At 41.8% G+C, this 17972-nt stretch overlaps 1 protein-coding gene across 1 annotated transcript; it reads left to right on the forward strand.

Moving 5' to 3' along the window:
• The first annotated feature begins 2421 nt into the window (after positions 1 to 2421).
• Mtnr1a (melatonin receptor 1A) lies at positions 2422 to 16212 on the forward strand. The gene is made up of 2 exons (XM_075984543.1): positions 2422 to 2746; positions 11377 to 16212. Exons 1-2 carry the CDS (start codon positions 2554 to 2556, stop codon positions 12243 to 12245), a joined length of 1062 nt encoding a protein of 353 aa, XP_075840658.1. The 5' UTR covers positions 2422 to 2553; the 3' UTR covers positions 12246 to 16212.
• Positions 16213 to 17972: the final 1760 nt, after the last annotated feature.

Raw genomic sequence — 17972 nt, forward strand, 5'->3', positions numbered from 1 at the left:
TTCTCTAGTCCAATTCTTAGATTTATTTTATTTTATTTTTTTTTTAGTATACAGTTTGCAAGAACTTCAGAGAGAAAGGCTTTGGGGATTTTTCCCAGATACTGAGCCTTTCTGATGTTGAAGTGATGGTTCAGGAAATTAAACCCAAGGCTTCAGGGATTCTAAGCTACCAGTGATAGGCCCAAATTTCATTTTAATTGTGGCCTAACTATGAGCTTTATTTATTGTTATTGCTTTATCCACACTCACCGGAAAAAATTCTTTGTATAAGTAATCTTTATATAATTAATATTGCTATATCATATACATTAACTATATACATTTATCTATAAAGTATGTTAATATATAAATAGTTATATAAATAATTTATACAGATATAGTTATAAAATATAAATTGTATAATAAATATGTTTATTATGTGGAACATTTTATAACTATAATCTGCATAAATTATTTATATAGTCACTTATGTTTTATACTTTGTTCTTAACATTTTGTATAATAAAATATCTTATATAATAATTTGTTATAAAAATTTACATAAATAATATATTATGCTCACTAGCACTTCATTCTTAGCTATATCATGGAACACTCCCCTGACTTCTTCATGTTTTAATAGTTTATGATATATATATATGATAATATGATATATATTTAATTATAAGAGTCACACTTTTCTTTGGTCAGCTCTAGTCTACTGAGAAACGGTGTCTCTTGGAAATGAGGTTTGAAGCTGTGGAATCAGACGTACTCAAACCTGGCCCCATCCACTGCCAACTTCTTACCTCTGTACATTACTTCACTTGCGAGTGTTACAGGCTTCCGGTCAGCGTGTGATCCTCACAGTGTCAACCCCTTCAGACGAGTGCTGTGCAGGACAGCCATGTGACAGAGCTACCCCAGGGCTGTGCAGGAAGCTAGTTCAGCTGGTGACAATCATCAGTGCCCTTCATATGCTCCTGATGGTTTTCTGTCCTGCTTTCTCACCCATGCTTCCAGAGAGTCCTTTGTCACCCTGCGGTTACAGAAACATTTGCCCACGTTTTCCTTAAATGTCTGTGTCTTTGCTTTCGTCATCGAATCCTCTTCTTGCTAATTTAAATGGTAGGCTTCTTAAATCTGTGTTTCTTTTCTCCCGCCCCCCCCCCCCCCCCCAGAGCATCTCACACATTCCAAGGTTGTTCTGAATAGCCAAGGACAATGTTGAACCTCTGATCCTCTGCCTTCTCTCTGCTGGGTTTATATGACTGAGCTATAATATCTAGTTTATTCAGTACTAAGAATTAACCCTAGGTTTTCACAGATACGGGATAAGCACTCTATCAACCAAGCTGCGTGTTCAGGCCCGTCTATCCTGTATTTTATTTCTTCTTGAATTGTTGACAAATGTAATGGCTAACAGCTTTGCTTAATATAACTGGCTGAGACAGGACCTTATACTACAGCACTGGTTGTCTGTCCTCACACTGGAATCATCCTCCTTTCTTGGCCTCCAGGGCTACGACACAAAGCCGCTATGCCTCATTGCTTAATTTTCAATGTATATTTTAATATTGTAAGATCACATTTTTTTTCTGCTATTCACCTTATTCAAATTCCCTTTTCTCTTTTTTCCTTTTACCCTTCAGTGGAATTCTGGCGATGTTTGGGAATTCGGCTGGTATAAAATTTAGTGAGAACATGAAAATGTTAAGTGTCCAATATGAGAACATCAGATGTCTCCTAGTTTGTGTAAACCTCCTTTCCTGCATCTCAGAACGTCTTGGGATTTTGCTTCTTTCTGTACCGAACTGGCTAATCCATTCCCCAGCAATCTGATTTACATCGTGGTACACATTCGCTTTCTCATCTTCTGTTCCTTTTGTCACTGATATTCTCAAACGAACGCACACACCAATCAATCTGCAAATACTCGATTTTTCATTTAATTACTCGAAATAGTCAGCACAGACGTTAAGTGGTGCGTTTTCAGAGCAAAAAGGCGTCCCTTTTTATTTCATTATTATTTTAATTTTACACGTCAGGGACTATAAAGTTGATGAAAGTCTATTTCACCCCACTCTGCCGATAAGAAATCGAGGGTATCTAGTGGCTACGTTATCTACTTCAGTCCTGGTGAGGGTTCAAGCCCGTGCCCTGCGTCAGTTCTGCCTGAAAAGTTCAGATCCAAGAAGGAAATTGAGGATCTTTGCTAAAGCTAGCTTCCTTGTTTTCCCTCCGCCTGACGGTTCCGCCTGTCTCGCCGAGTCTCGCCGCACGGGGGCGCAATATGCACGCGCTGTGGGACCTTGGCGTCCAAGTTGCCCAGCAGTGGACAGCAGGTGTCAGCAGACGGCAGCGGCCAAGTGCAGAGAAGGTGTCCGGCCAGCGGGAGGGGCTGGAGCGGCCAGGACCTCCGGGAAGCAGCCTTAAAGATGCAAAGTAGGCGCGCGAGGGTTGAGCCAAGCCATAAAAAGTGGCGGAGAGGGCGGGAGCAGAGCTGGTCACTGGAGGGCCCGGGGCGACGGGACGATGGCCGTGGCTGTGCTGCGGTGAGGCACCCAGGGGACCATGAGGGACAATGGCAGCGCCCTGCTCAATGCCTCTCAGCAGGTACCAGGCAGCGGGGAGGATGGGCGGCCGCGGCCGTCGTGGCTGGCGTCTACACTGGCCTCCATCCTCATCTTCACCATCGTGGTGGACATCCTGGGCAATTTGCTGGTCATCCTGTCTGTGTATCGCAACAAGAAGCTCAGGAACGCAGGTAGGGGCTCCCAGCACGTCTCCCAACGCTAGCCCCCTTGTGGGACAGCAAGAAAAGTTCAGAGAGTCGGTTTCTGAGAAACGGGACTTTGAATCATTTTTCCTCCTAGGGAATATGGGCTATCTTCTCTTTACCCCGCCCCTCTAAGATGCCTTCTCTTCAGTCCTTAGAGATGGAAAACTCTTCAGTGATTTCTGTTCAGGGGCCTCTCTTTATTCTAGCTTTCTGATCGTCGGGTTCATTACATCGGGTACCGGCTGAGTAAATTCCTCAAGACAACTTTTCAAATTAGATCAACGAACTCATCAATTGTTTGGATTTGCATATAAATCAGTTTTCCCAACTTCGCTGAAATATGAGCAGATGCATAAGCGGCCAAAATGACAGAGCTGCTGGTTCTGTTTTGTTGCCAGGTGTAGGTTTTTCACAAATAGTATCAAATTGCAGGGAGGGGGCATGATCCTAAGGATGCCGGGAGAGGGGAAAAATGGCTTTGTCCCACACAATGCTGTTGTAATTTTTGCAGTTATCAAGGGAAATGTTGCCTATGAAAATACTTTGAAAAAGATGGAGAAAGTAATGCTAGATAGACATTTTGGACTTTATTGAACGTTTTTGTTTGGTTTGGTTTTGGTTTGCTAAAAAGCAGCGTTGCAGGCTCTGGATTGGTGTTTTTTTTTTTCTATATCTGCATTATACTAAAGTAAAACAAGACAACAGCATCCTGCCTGTTCAAAATTCGGTTATCTAGCAAATAAAGCCTTATAGGATATAAACTAAGGGTGAAAATTAACAAAATGGTAGACTTTCATGCATATTCAAACTCTGGCTCACGTGAAGCCCATGTTCCCTATACACTGTTTGTTGGACGTCTTGTCCATTCTTAAAGTCCTTTCCAGAGGGACGTCCTTCGTCCTTCAACATGGAACAGGCCCTTCCTGTGCTCCCACAAAATCTGCCGCGATAGTAACGTCCCTGTAGCATTTTCAACACTGCTGATGCTGTGGTTGCCTGTGTGGGTCTCTGCCCTTCCCTTAACACTGGAAGCTCTTGTTTGAGCAGGAAGGAAATGGTAATGCTAGATTGTTGGGAGCTGTGAACACCCCCCCCCATCCTGAATTTCTGGTAAACAACTTGTAATGCTTGCAGCTGCTCTGAGCACAAGACCCTCAGGAGTTCCTGATGGCAGGAGAGTGGTGTCTGGTGGGTTTGGTTGGGGCGTGACTATCAGTTAAGAATCTCTATATAAGCAGCTCTGGTATATAGTAAGGGGGAGCATTCCTGTTTCAAGGATGACCCGTGTCTCTGTCTGTGTGTCTTTGTGTGTTTCAATCTCCAGCCCCTTGCCCTGTTCGTGAACTGTATGGTAGCGTATAGAGCGCAGATGGGTGTGGTGCACTGCACTAGGTGATAATGGAGAAGCAACAGGAGTAAGAGTAGGAACAAAGATAGATAACAGGGCAGAGATGTTTCACAGGTCAGTTCTTCGGTATTATAACTCATATATGTATTATAATCATTACAAATGCTCTCTCTCTCTGTCTCTCTGTCTGTCTCTCTCTCTCTCTCTCTCTCTCTCTCTCTCTCTCTCTCTCTCTCTGTGTGTGTGTGTGTGTGTGTGTGTAACCAAATGTTCCAGAATGTGAGAAACTGGACACATGGCTCAGCAGTTAAGAGCATGTACTGCTCTTGCAGAAAACTGAAATTCAACTCCAAAAACCCATGTTGGGTGGCTCACAACCGCCTATAACTCCAGCTCCAGGGAATTCGAATCCTTCTTTTGGCCTACACAGGCACCTGTACTCCAATGCCCAAATCTTGCGCGCGCGCACACACACACACACACACACACACACGTACATATAATTAAAAGCAAAATACTTGTTTTTAAGAAGTTTCAGAATGTGTAAATATGGAATTCTTAGCTATAACTGGAGTATATAATCCATGACACTATCTAAAACAAAGATTTGCCATTAAGTTTGTTTTAAAAAAATACCTAGAAAATTCTCCAAAGGATTCTGTATAAATAAATTCTGATCAAATTCAGTTCGATTCATTTTTTTAAGTTGCAGATTTACAGGACACTGTAAGTCGCCTACCATCTTGCTTGCTGAGTGAGTTAATTCATTCATTTCTCAATATTTGTTTATGCAAGCAAGACGTGAGTCGAAAGGATATACAGGTAAACCCTGATTTAGGACCAGCTGTATGGACTTCTCTTCCTTTTCTAACTGTGTTTAGGTTGTCAGGCTGGCAGAGAGCCCCTGCCTTCTTCAACAGAAACTTGCGTGCTCTAGACCATCAAAGATGCCATTAGTGGGCGTTTCTTAAAGATATGTCAGTGCGTGCCTGGAACCCTGCGTGCACTGCTGACTTCGTTTACTTTACTCTCTCCTCAACTCTTTAACTGGTCCCTGCATTTTTCTCACCTCTCAATTAGGTTGGCCAAGCAAGTTGACCACACTGGAGGTATAGAAACTTCCACTGAATTTTAATAGCATTGCACACAAGAGACACTTTTAGGTTTTTTTCTGGCTGAGATGCTCAAACACGTCTTCTTTAGAGAGCTACCCATTTATGACAATCACGTTGAAGGGATTAGTCTCGGAGGAGGGAGCAGGAAGGATTGCTGAGTATTATTCAAATTGTTGCAGGTAATTTGAGTTGTTAATGCACACAACTGGAAGGGCTGCTTACCTGCCTCAGTACTGAGCTGTCTGCATGCTGATTTAATTGAATATTCATTTGGATAGATACTCATTGTATTCCTACAGTGTGAGGTAGAATACGAACGAGAGTTAAAGTTTTGATGATGGGTCAGAGGGAAAAACTCGGTTCTAAACTTGTGTAAAGCATGGCTTCTACAGGATGAAGAGATAGCTCAGTGGGTAAGGGCATTTATTGTGCACCCATGAGGGAGGACATGAGTTCAAATCCCCAGCACTGACTTAAGTGTTGGACGTGGCCACACATGATTGTAACTCAAACATTGAGAACCAGGGACAGGCAGATCCAAAGAGGCATAGGCCAGCCAGCCTAGTTGAAACAGTGAGTAACAGGCTTTGTGAGTCCTGGTCTTAAGGGAATGTGGTGAGGAGTGATAGAAGACACAATGTCTGCCCGTGGCCTCTGCACACAGGAAAAATGGACATACATGTGCACATATATGCACACATCACATATACGTTACACACACACCTGATGTGGGATTTCCCTCTGTATGCTGTGAATATGATTGGTTAATAATGAAAGCTGGTTTGAGCCTATGACAGGGCAGAGCAGAGGTAGGCAGGAAGACAGAACTGAATGCTGGGAGAAAGAAGGGAGGAGTCAGGGAAAAGCTATGTAGCCTGGCCAGAGACAGACACGGGAAATTTAGCCGGTAAGTCACAGCCATGTGGCAATACACAGATTAATAGAAATGGGTTAAATTAATATTTAACAGTTAGCCAATAAGAAGCTAGAACTAATGGGCCAAGCAGTTTTTTAATTAATACAGTTTCTGTGTGATAATTTTGGGGCTAAGTGGCCAGGAACTAACTAGCAGCTCTCCTCCTCCAACACGCCAACTAATACAGAGAACAATAAAACATCCTTAAATACTCTAAAAAAATATATGACACCTACTTTCAAAGAGATGTCTTTCTATCAATTACTCTAAAGTGTTTGTTCATTTTACTTTCAGGTGAAAATAAGGCATACATTCAAAATTGAAATTGTTATATTATTTGTGATTATTTGTGAAATAAGCCAGGCACAGGATGACAAGAGCCTGAGGGAGGGGCAGGACAGGTTGGTCAATGGGAACTGAGTGGCAGAGAAGGGAAGGAAGTTCTGGTCTGCTAGCTCACGGTGGGGAGTTAAGGACAGAGACTGCACAGTGTACCGTGTGTATCTCGAAACGCTAGAAGAAAGGCTTCTGGAAGTTTTCGTCACAAAGAAGTGACATAACTCTGAGGATTGGATACACATGCTCATTGTGTAATATCAATTCCGATTGTCACCTTCTGTTTCTCCAATATGCATACCTTTTTTTATCCAATAGTCAAAAAGTTATTTTATGTAATAGATGCGAACAAAACATGAAATGAAGAGATATGAGAATCAAAGCATAGTAACACGACAGAAAAGCTGTCTGGCCCAAGGAGGCCAGAAAAGGATGTTGATCCCTTGGAACTGGAGTTGCAGGCGGCTATTAGCGGCTTTGTGGGTACTTCCGAGCAACCCAGGTCCTCTGCAAGAGCAATAAGAGCTTTTTTCCAACACTGACCACCTATCTGTGCCCGCTCTTAAAAAATCCCTTTTATGAAAATCTTGTTTCATACTGTTTTATCATTAGTCTTTCTCTTTCATTTCCTATCTTTGGTTTAATTTTAATATGTAAAATTATTTTCTTATTATAAATTTTCTTATTATAAATAATGAGGGTGATTCTCTTTTGGATTTAGTGATTTGGAGCTACTATTTAGTACAATTGAATTGTTTACTTTGAAGTTTTCACAGACAGGTTAATGCCACGCACCGCGCCCCCGTGTCTGCGCTCTCTGCGCTGGCACCCAGTTACCGAGCTTCGGGCAAGGGGGCTGGAGCTTAAAATACACAGACAGAGAGACAGCGACATGGGTCATCCTTGAATTCCCCAAGAATGCCCCCTTTATTGTGTTCAGGGGCAGATTATATAGAGATAGCCACGCCCCAGCTAAACCCACCAGAAACCACTCTCCTGCCATCAGGAACTCCTGAAGGTCTCATGCTCAGAGCAGCTGTAGGCACTCAGATCAGGGGATTACAAGAAATTCAGGATCTGAGGTCTCACTGCTCCCAACAGGTTAAGATTGAGGAGAAGTAGTAAGGAAGCAAAGACCACCACCCGCAGCAGAGTTAATGATCTTTAATTCTCTGTTATTATGACCGAAACATTACCTTTTTGTTTGAAATTTTTCCCACTGATTCACTGAAATGAGGAACCCAAGGTATATTAACATCAGCGTCCCCTTTCAGTTTAATGAAACCATGGGCTCACTTGCTGGTGAAAGAGTGTCTTCCTTGGAATTAAGCCTTTAGCCTTTCTGTTCTAATCTACACAAATGTTGGGACAGACAGATATTTTAGGATGCATATGACCCATGGCCCGAAACCTAAAGTTGCAAAGGTAGAAGACAGGAAGCAAACAGTTTGGTAAGGAGTCACTAATGTGACTGTGAGAAAAGCTAAAACCTTTGATTTTATGACCAGCGAATCTTTGGTATGTGGTTAATACTAGAGATGAATTGCAGATTTAATACTCATGTCCCATCCTGGGGTATCTCTACCACAGGATGACTTAGTTAGCTTTTTTTTTTTTTATTGAGAAAAGGAAAAAAAGTATCCGCTTCCTCCCAGCCTCCCCTTTCCCTCCCCCTTAGTTAGCTTTTAAATGAACCTTCAAAACCAATATTCTAAGGTGGGAAACATGACCAACCCAGCGAATTCCAAGAGCATGTCCCTGTCGTTGTAAGATACATTCCTTAGTTAGAAGCATGTCTTGAGCAGTTCCATCCCAGTGGACAGGGCATCCTATAGGGAAATACCATTCAGTGTCTAGAATTTGCTTTTGTTCAAGTCAGACCAAAGGAACGCAGATGCCTGTAATCCCAGGAAAAAAACCAGAGTCAAGGGTCATCTAAGTGGGGGATGGAGGGGTATCTGGGTCTCAGCTAGACAGATTCTGCCTTCTCCAAAGGCAAATATTCGCGTGCTTGTTTGTAGACCTCGTTTTCCCCCATTTCTAGGTTGTACTCCCAGAGAGAGTGTGTATACTCCTCAGGTTTGCATCTCCAACAGCACCCACAGGGACGTTTGCCTGGGTTTGATCATGTAAATTACGTTGTTACTGCCAGACAATTAAGACAGAAGAAGCTTCGTACTGAAAGTTCCTGTTTCTTTCACTACAATTAAAGAAGGAAGATGAAAAGCCGTCAGCCATGATGTCAGAAGTGCACTGAAAGTTTTCAGAAAGAAATTGCTGTAAAAGCAAATTCTTTATGTGCCTGTACATATATTTGTATATGTTACATGTGTGTATGCATATGCGTGCATGTGTGTGCATGCATGGATAAATGTACAGTACATGTCTGCACACATGTGTGTAGGCCAGATGGCTTTGTCCGCCTTGCTGTAATGTGTGCATGTGTTACATTTAAGAAATGTAGGGAGACTTCTACCTTCCTCCCTCCCTCTCTCCCTCCCTCCCTCCCTCCCTCCCTTCTTTCCTTCCTCCCACTTAAGGACACTATTAGGTAAGAGTACCATATCATTTTGTTATAATTATTGATGTTTAAAGACCATGTGTTCTTCTGGGTGGTGGAGGTGGTATGGTACACGTGTGTTGGGCTGTGTATATATGTGGGAAGTGCACACATGTGTGTGTGTGTTTGTGGGGGTAAAAGGTTGTTATTGATCATCTTCTTCCAATATTTTCCTTGCTGGTTTTTGAAACAATATATCTCCTGATCCTAGACTCCTCTGGTGGCTATAAAGTATGGTCAGTGAGCTCTGGGGCCCCACCTAGCTCCATGTTCCCATCACTGTGATTACAGCTGTGTGCTTCACTTTTAACATGGGTGCTGGGGATCCAAAGTTGGGTCCTTATGCCCATGTGTCAAGCCTTCTACCACCTGAGATGCTTCCCTGTCTCTCAAGGTCATGTTTCTATTCTCAACCGTGTGTCATTCCACATAGATTAGCATTCTATTCATTTCTGCAGCTAGATATCAAACTTGCTCTCGATTCTGTTACAGTTTTGTCTTCCTGTCTGTTCCTACTCAGTTCCCCAGAACCCTTTATATGCATTTGCTAAACTTCTTATTGAACGTAATGTATTATAATCCATTCTGAATTAAGTGTGGTATAAATAAAATAATTTTGGCATCTTCAAAGGGGGAGATGCTGGTCTCTGGTTGAGCAAATAAGAAAAGGATGTGGGCATGCGCATTTAGGATGGACTTGAAAAATTAGCAAAATTTTCAAAACTGGATTGAGGAGCATTAAAAAGACAAGGGATATCAAGAAATCAAGCTTTTTTTTTAAAGCCACAAAAAATGAAAGATTACATTGGTAGAATATCTCATAAAATTTAGCTAGAGTCTTTTTTTCTATACACCGAAAATGTGCTCAGTTATCCAATTAGGACAGATTATCACTTATTCAGAATATGCATGGTTCAGTGTTCTAATCTTGTTATACAAAGGGATTTCTATCTTTCCTTTTGGTTTGAGGGAGGGAGTTGCAGAACATAACCACTTTTCATGTGGGTAGCAGACAGTTCACAGTGTTTGATATAACTCCCTTGTCTAGGGCTCACTTGACACTAGGAGACACTATCCACCATCTCTCTACCATAGAAAAGACCTGGGACCTTGACCCTAGGAGACACTATCCAACATCTCTCTATCATAGGAGAAGATCTTGGGACTTTGGCAAAGTGAAGCACCTTGGTTAAGTTCCACGGCTAGTAAGAGATGGCGCCACTACTCAAAACCAGAAGCCAATGGAGGAGCCCTTTTTTCTTAGGACAAAGATACTTATCCTCCAACATCAGAAGTCCGGGCCCCCTTTAAAGCTTTGGAATGGCCAGAGAGATCAGAGATCTGGAATTTAAGGAATTCATAGCTGACTTGACAAGTAAGGCGATGTCAGATTTCTCAGGTGAGATCCGAGACAAAAGACAGCATGGACGTCTAAGGATCTCAAGACTGGTTACAAGAAGAGAAATTCGTCTGAAATTCCATACTTTGGGAAATAGAATGTTCTGGATATACAGAAACTCATAAAGTGGACTTGACTCAACAAGGGCAACATTGAGGCTTATTGGTGGCATTTATTTCATTTATCACATGACAATCATGCCACATGGTTTCAGGTCATCCAAGCTGCAAAAAGAACATGTCCCATGTCCCTCCCCGACCTTACCCCTGTCTGTCTCTTCTGCCTTCCCTCCCTTCCTTTCTTAAGCATATGGAAGTATATATGCTACATAAGCATATGTAGTTGCATGTCTGTCTGTCTGTCTGTCTGTCTGTCTGCTTGTGTAAGTTCATGGGGGTGAGAATAGGACTTGATATTGGTGTCTTCTTCCATCACTCTACAACTGAGTTTTGAGGCAGACTCTCTCAAATGAACCCAGAGCTTGCCACTGTTACTAATCAAGCTAGCAAGCTCATTCTGGGGATCCCACGTCTCCACCTCCTTTGCACTGGCATTATAGGTAGGTACCCAAGCCCACAGGGCTTTCAGATGGGTCCTGAAAACCCAAAATCCAGTCCTCAAGCTTGCATGGCAAGTGGCACTAGCTATCTTCCCAAATTCCCCTTTCTTTAACACGTGTTAAAGATGTAATGCTGGGGGGGGGGGGGGCTGGAGAGATGGCTCAGTGGTTAAGAGCACTGGCGGCTCTTCCAGAGGTCCTGAGTTCAATTCCCAGCAACGTCATGGTGGCTTACAACCATTCATAATGAGATCTGGTTGCCTCTTCTGGCTTGCCGGTATCCATGCGGGTAGAACACTGTATACATATTAAATAAATCTTTCAAGATGCAGTAGATATAATACTGGTGCTAACCTGTGTTTTACACATCTTCCTCTCTTAGGAAATTTATTTGTGGTGAGCTTATCTGTGGCGGACCTCGTGGTGGCTATTTACCCATATCCCTTGGTGCTGGCATCCGTCATTAACAATGGATGGAGTCTGGGTTATGTGCACTGTCAAATCAGTGCATTTTTGATGGGTTTGAGTGTCGTTGCCTCGATTTTCAACATCACCGGGATCGCCATCAACCGCTACTGCTACATTTGCCACAGTCTCAAGTATGACAGACTATACAGTAACAAGAACTCCCTCTGCAATGTGTTCCTGATATGGATGTTGACCCTTGTCGCCATTATGCCCAACCTGCAAACCGGAACTCTCCAGTATGATCCCCGGATCTACTCCTGTACCTTCACCCAGTCTGTCAGCTCCGTGTACACGATATCATTGGTGGTTTTCCATTTCATTGTGCCTATGGTTATCGTCATCTTCTGCTACTTAAGAATCTGGATCCTGGTTCTCCAGGTCAGACGGAGGGTCAAACCTGACAGCAAACCCAAACTGAAGCCACAGGACTTTAGGAACTTCGTCACCATGTTCGTTGTTTTTGTGCTTTTTGCCATCTGCTGGGCCCCACTCAACTTCATCGGGCTCATTGTGGCCTCGGACCCTGCCACCATGGTCCCCAGGATTCCAGAGTGGCTGTTTGTGGCTAGTTACTACATGGCATATTTCAACAGCTGCCTCAATGCCATTATATATGGACTCCTGAACCAAAATTTCAGGCAGGAATACAAAAGAATTATCGTCTCGTTGTGCACAGCCAAGATGTTCTTTGTGGACGGCTCAAACGATGCAGCAGATAAGATGAAATGTCGGCGTGCTCCATTAAAAGCCAATAATAATTTAATAAAGATGGACTGTGTTTAAAAGGCCGGTGGTGCCAGCAAATCACCCACGCTGGCCGGTGGTCTCACCGCTTTCTGTACCCACGCTGGCCCGTGGTCTCACCGCTTTCTGTACCCACGCTGGCCCGTGGTCTCACCGCTTTCTGTACCCACGTTGGCCGGTGGTCTCACCACTTTCTGTACCCACACTGACTGGTAGTCTCACTGCTTTCTGTACCCACGCTGGCCCGTGGTCTCACTGCTTTCTGTGCTTTCTTTCTTTTGTCTAGAAATCAGAATAGTCCAACTTGATGCTCGTTAGGGTGGTCTCTATTGTTGGAACTAACCCACCGTCTGCAGTGCAGGCCTCCCTCCTTACCTGTGACGGAATAAAAATAGTGACGTAAACTCTGTCTGTGCTGAACAGGAGCATGGTTCTTCTTCTTGTCACCATCTCCTCAATGATACAGCGTAATGTTTATAGTGTACTAAGCATTGCATGTAACCCAGCAACGATTTAAAGTGCTGTATGTGTAAGGGATATGGGTCAGTTAGCTACAAACTCTGCCTCAATTTTCTCTAAGTGCTGTGAGCATCTTCAGGTTTCCAGATGCTTGGTGTTGGGGACCCTGGAACTAGTCCACAATAGATACAGAGCGATGACTCTGATTTCTTTCTCCTCACATCTCCAAAAAGATCTCTAACAGCGAAAAGGGTCACCTGTTTTATTCGTAAGTGAGTGTGTGGAATAGTAAGGGGAAGTGAGGTGAAAGCCTCCTATTAAGAGTGAAGAGTTGAAAATGAATCTACAAATGACCCCACAGCCATAGCAAGAACCTTAGCATCACACACCGTCCAGCTGGCAGATTCACAATACTGGGCACCTCTATCGATAATCCAAATATTTGCTACCCTGCACCACGCTGCAGGGGTCAATGGGCCAGGAACTACTATACCACAAAGCTTGATTCAGACGTCAGTTATTGTACTGTTTGAAGGCACTAGCTAAGTACAAAGATTTATTCAACTTTGTTCGGCATGCGACCTAGTGTTCTGTCCCTACTTTGTATTTCTGTGGATTGACTGGATTATCCAGACACTTCATTGAAAAATGAAGGGTTCAGGAGAACTTAGGGACAAGCACAGCAAGTGCTCTTGATTGGTGATCTGATTGGATAAGTAAGTAATTTAAACCAAATAGCTCTTGCCTGACAGAAAGGGCAAAACCAATACTCTTCAGTAATTCACTTCTGTATTTGTTTGTCTCAAGATTTTGGGGCTTAGAGTGAAAACCAATAGAAACAAAGCATGTTAGACAGAACTCTGGTTTTATAAAAGCTGGCTCTGCGTCACCCCAGACATCTGCTAGGGGCTACTGTGGTATTTTTATATGCGATACGTTGCTGCAAATTATAGGTATGTTTTCCCATCGTGTTAAAGACCTATAACAAAACTGATACATAAAAGGATAAGTTGGTGACTGTACACACACACACACAAGCAGGGCAAAAACTATATTTTGATAAATTTGTTATCTGTATATCTACATAGAATTTCCTTGGGAAATTTAGAGATTATAGCGTAAGACTTCTCTAATCAACCCCCCCCACACACACACACAAATGTAGAAAATATTCAATTATGTGGGAGGCAGTTGTTGTTGGGGTTTACATACCCACAATTTTTAAGACCTTTTACACATTACTTTAAATTATGTGAATGCATGTGTGTTCTGTGTGGATGTATGTGCGCATGAGTGCGGGAGCCCTCGAAGGACAGAGACATTGGATTCCATTGAAACAGAAGACACAGGCCGTTGAAAGTCACATGGCCTGGTGCTGGAAACCGAACGAGAGTTCACTGCAGGAAAAGTGCATGCTTGTAACTGCCTAGCCATCTCTTTCGTCGTACAAGCACAAGCTGTATCTTCAAAATGTTACCCAATTGTTTTATGTTCAAAATTTCTACTTCTTATCCAAATAAAATTTAAGTAGCTGAAATCATATTTAACATCATATTGGGACATATCACAAATTCTACATTTACACCATGCTCTGAACAAGTGAGCTGACTGCTAAGAATATATTATATAGTAAGTGTCTTCATTGTCATATAAAAGAATACCATCATTTGCTCAGAAATGACTTGATAGATATTACAGATTGAGGGGAATAATTTAATTTTCCCAGTTGCGCATTTTATTACTAAGTATGTACATGTGTGTAAATAATTTACATGTTTAGACAATGGCATTCCCCTCCTTATATCTTTAGACCTTTATGTATTCTTGGAGGATATTGGATAGGATAAATCAATCTTAAATATTAAAATTCATAATTGCTTATTGAATAAGCACACTCATTCTGAATGTCATAATAAATAATAGTTTAGAATTTTTTGGACTACCTCTGGTGCTGTTACCAAATATTTAACAGTGAACAAGCAGACCCATTTGGAATGTAGTAAATATATTTCCAGTCAGTTTAAAACACCCAATTCTTATTTATTATGTTTCCTGAGCTTAATAATTGTGTGTGTGTGTTATGTGTGTTTGTGTTATTGGAGATTAAACACAGGACCTTATAAATTTTAGGCTAACACAGCTGTGTTTCCAGTCACTCTTTTCCTTATTATTTTGATGGGGGTCTCACTAAACCTCCTAGACTGGACTTGAACCTACTATGTAACCCATGTAGGTTTTGAATTTTTAGATGCTTCAGAAGTGGCCTTCCGAATAGCTGGAGTTAGATGCCAGCACCACTGTTAACTAGTTGCATAATTTTTAGTAACTTTTTTCTTTAAAACGATAACTCATAAAATTTTTTCTTCTATCCTACTTTTATTTTATTTGACTTTTATGTTTGAGAACAAAACAGCTCCAACTGTAGAATGTTCTTGGATAGTGAAATTACTGTCCTCTCTGCACTTCTTGGCTGCTGGTCACAGACACTGGAAGTCTGTGATGGTGTGTTCCTGAAAATTTACAGGATAAATGCAAATGGCTTGGTCATCACTATTTACATTGATAATAAATGAGTGTTTATTTCATCAAAGGACAAAAATTGATGGTAAACCAACTTTTGGCATGTTTGTGTGAATATAGGTTCCTACTGTGTGCATCTCCCAGCTAGCTGCTTTGTGTCTAATTTGTAATGTTGGTGTTGTTGAGGGATATGAATGGTTTCAACAGCTTGGAAGAGTCAAGGATTCTGAGCTATATTGTTAATGATGGTAAAATAATGACATATTTCTACGAAATAGTACCTTTCTTATGAGAATACCTTTCTTTGTACACAGTTCACAAATACAACACTCACTAAAAACCAATTCATTACTATTGCTTTAGACATCGGACAACGGTCATGTCTTTTCCTGTGTCAATCTGGTGCTCCATTTTCTGATAGAACACTCACATTTCTGTGTTAGGTGTAATTATATCTAATTTAGTAACACAAGGTGAAGAAACTGTTTTGAATAACACAAAATTAGAGGTGCCTTTCATTCTTGTGATGATGATCAACAAACCCCTAAAATCTCTCGAGATTTGGTGCACCAAGGAACAAATGCCAGATGAGCATCAACGCTTATGATACAGGAATAAGAACCATATCAATGAGTGCATTTGCATCGTAGGGAATAACTAGTAGAGATTTTGTTCATTAACGTTGTGACTATTGAGCTAGAGGGCCCATGCTTAGTTCAGTAATGTTTGGATAATTCAAAGTAGCTTAATATACAATATCAATCTGAGTTCTGTTATTTTGTTCTTTCAACTGTTTTCTTATCATCTGTATACATTTGAATAAAACCTTAAGAAGTTCTTTAATACCAAATTTATATTTCTGAAAATATGCCCATTATCTTGTTGATGTTTTTTTTTACTTTTTGCTTATGTGTGCACCCTGTCGCTGTCAGGGATGAATTACAGTGCAATCTTTGACGGCAGATACTTTGTTTTGCTAAAAAGTTACATGTGCGAGTTTGTATAAAGATGAATATGATTTACTGTTGCTCTCAGTGTTCAGTTTGTCTTCTATTATCTGCTAGCAATTAAAAGTCAATTAAGAATAGAGGGTGGTAATTTCTGCTGTCCTCAGCAGTCATTCATCAACTTCTTGTCATAGCATGAGGAGGGGAAGCCAGGAAAATAAAGAACCCCTGCTGACTGGTTTTACGTCAAATTGACAGAAGCTGGAGTCATTGGAGAGGAAAGAGCCTCCACTGAGAAAATATTCTGTAAGATCAGGCTATAGGCAAGCTGGAATGCCATTTTCTTACTTGGTGATTGATGGGGAAGGGCCCAGCCCACTGTGCTGGCCCAGCCAACCCTATGCTAGTACTGCTGGTTTCTATAAAAAAACAAGCCAAGCAAGCCACGTGGAGCAAGTAGTACCCTCCCATGGCCTCTGCATTAACTCCCGCCTCTGTGTTCCTGCCCTTTCTGAGTTCCTGCCCTGACTTCCTTCCCTAATGGACGTCACTATGGAAATGTAAGCGAAATGAACCCTTTCCTTCCCCAACTGGCTGGTAGTCAGCGTGTTTCATCATAGCAATAGTAACCCTAATGAGGACAAACCCCAAAAGGCAGTGGGTGAATCTTGAGCTTTCATGCCTCATCTCCACTCACGTTCACGAATGAGATGGACATATGTCAGCAGGACTTCTGTAAGGGATTATGGTTCCCTCTTCATCTAGCCCCAAATTCTCAGACAGTTAAGAAGCTTATGGTAAAGTTTTACTTAACTCACTAATAAGAATACCTCAAAAATGACAGAAAACAAAAACCAAAGATGAAAAGAATAACATTGACTTCAAGAGTCACCAGAGAGAGCAAAATAAACCAGGCACAAAAACACAAATACTATATGCTCCCACAAATGTGTGAAAAACTAGTAATTTGGTCCTAAGAAGTAGAGAGTAAAATAACACAAGTGTTTCAGCAAGAGAAAACAGGGTGGGGGTGTAGAAAAGTGTCATTTGATACCAAATAGAGTTAGATCTGGCAGAAGTTTCTGTTGCCAAACAAGGTGACACTGAGTAGTTGCTTACTGTGTATTCTAGAAGAATTTTGAGTATTTACAATACAAAAATAAATGTTAAAGAAGATGGATATTTTAATACCCTGATGTGATGGTTAATCTTGGTTGTCAACTGAACATATCTGTGTTGCAAGGAGAGGGCTGCTTGTTCGTTCCAGCCTCCCAGAAACAAAATAGTCACAAAGAAACTATATTAATTAAAACACTGCTTGGCCCATTAGCTCTAACTTCTTATTGGCTAACTCTTACATCTTATTTTATCCCATTTCTATTAATCTGTGTATCGCCACCTGGCAGTGGCTTATTGACTAAGTTTCAGCAGCATGTCTTACTGTCTTACTCTGGTGGTAGATCCATGGCCTCTCTCCAACTCTTTCCTTCTCCCATTTCAGTTCTGTCTTCCCCGCCTACCTAAGTACTGCCCTATCAACAGGCCAAGGCAGTTTCTTTATTCATTAACCAAGAAAAGCAACACACAGAGGGGACTCCCATTACAACAGTCCTCTGCGCAAACAGAAAGACAGTCTAGCAGCTGGAAGCAGGAGCCAGAAGCAAGAGAGTGGGCACACATTTACCACTGCTTTTACAGTATAAGAGACCACGCCCAAGTGGGCTGGTATCTTAAAAGCTATTGGCTGAAGGAGCAGAATGGGCTCCCACAGCACATCTGGGTAGAGAAAATCTCAACTGAGGAATTGCCTTCACTAGATTGTCCTGTGGACATATTTGTG

The sequence above is a fragment of the Microtus pennsylvanicus genome, chromosome 9 (genome assembly GCF_037038515.1).
Source record: "Microtus pennsylvanicus isolate mMicPen1 chromosome 9, mMicPen1.hap1, whole genome shotgun sequence".
Classification (NCBI taxonomy): domain Eukaryota; kingdom Metazoa; phylum Chordata; class Mammalia; order Rodentia; family Cricetidae; genus Microtus; species Microtus pennsylvanicus.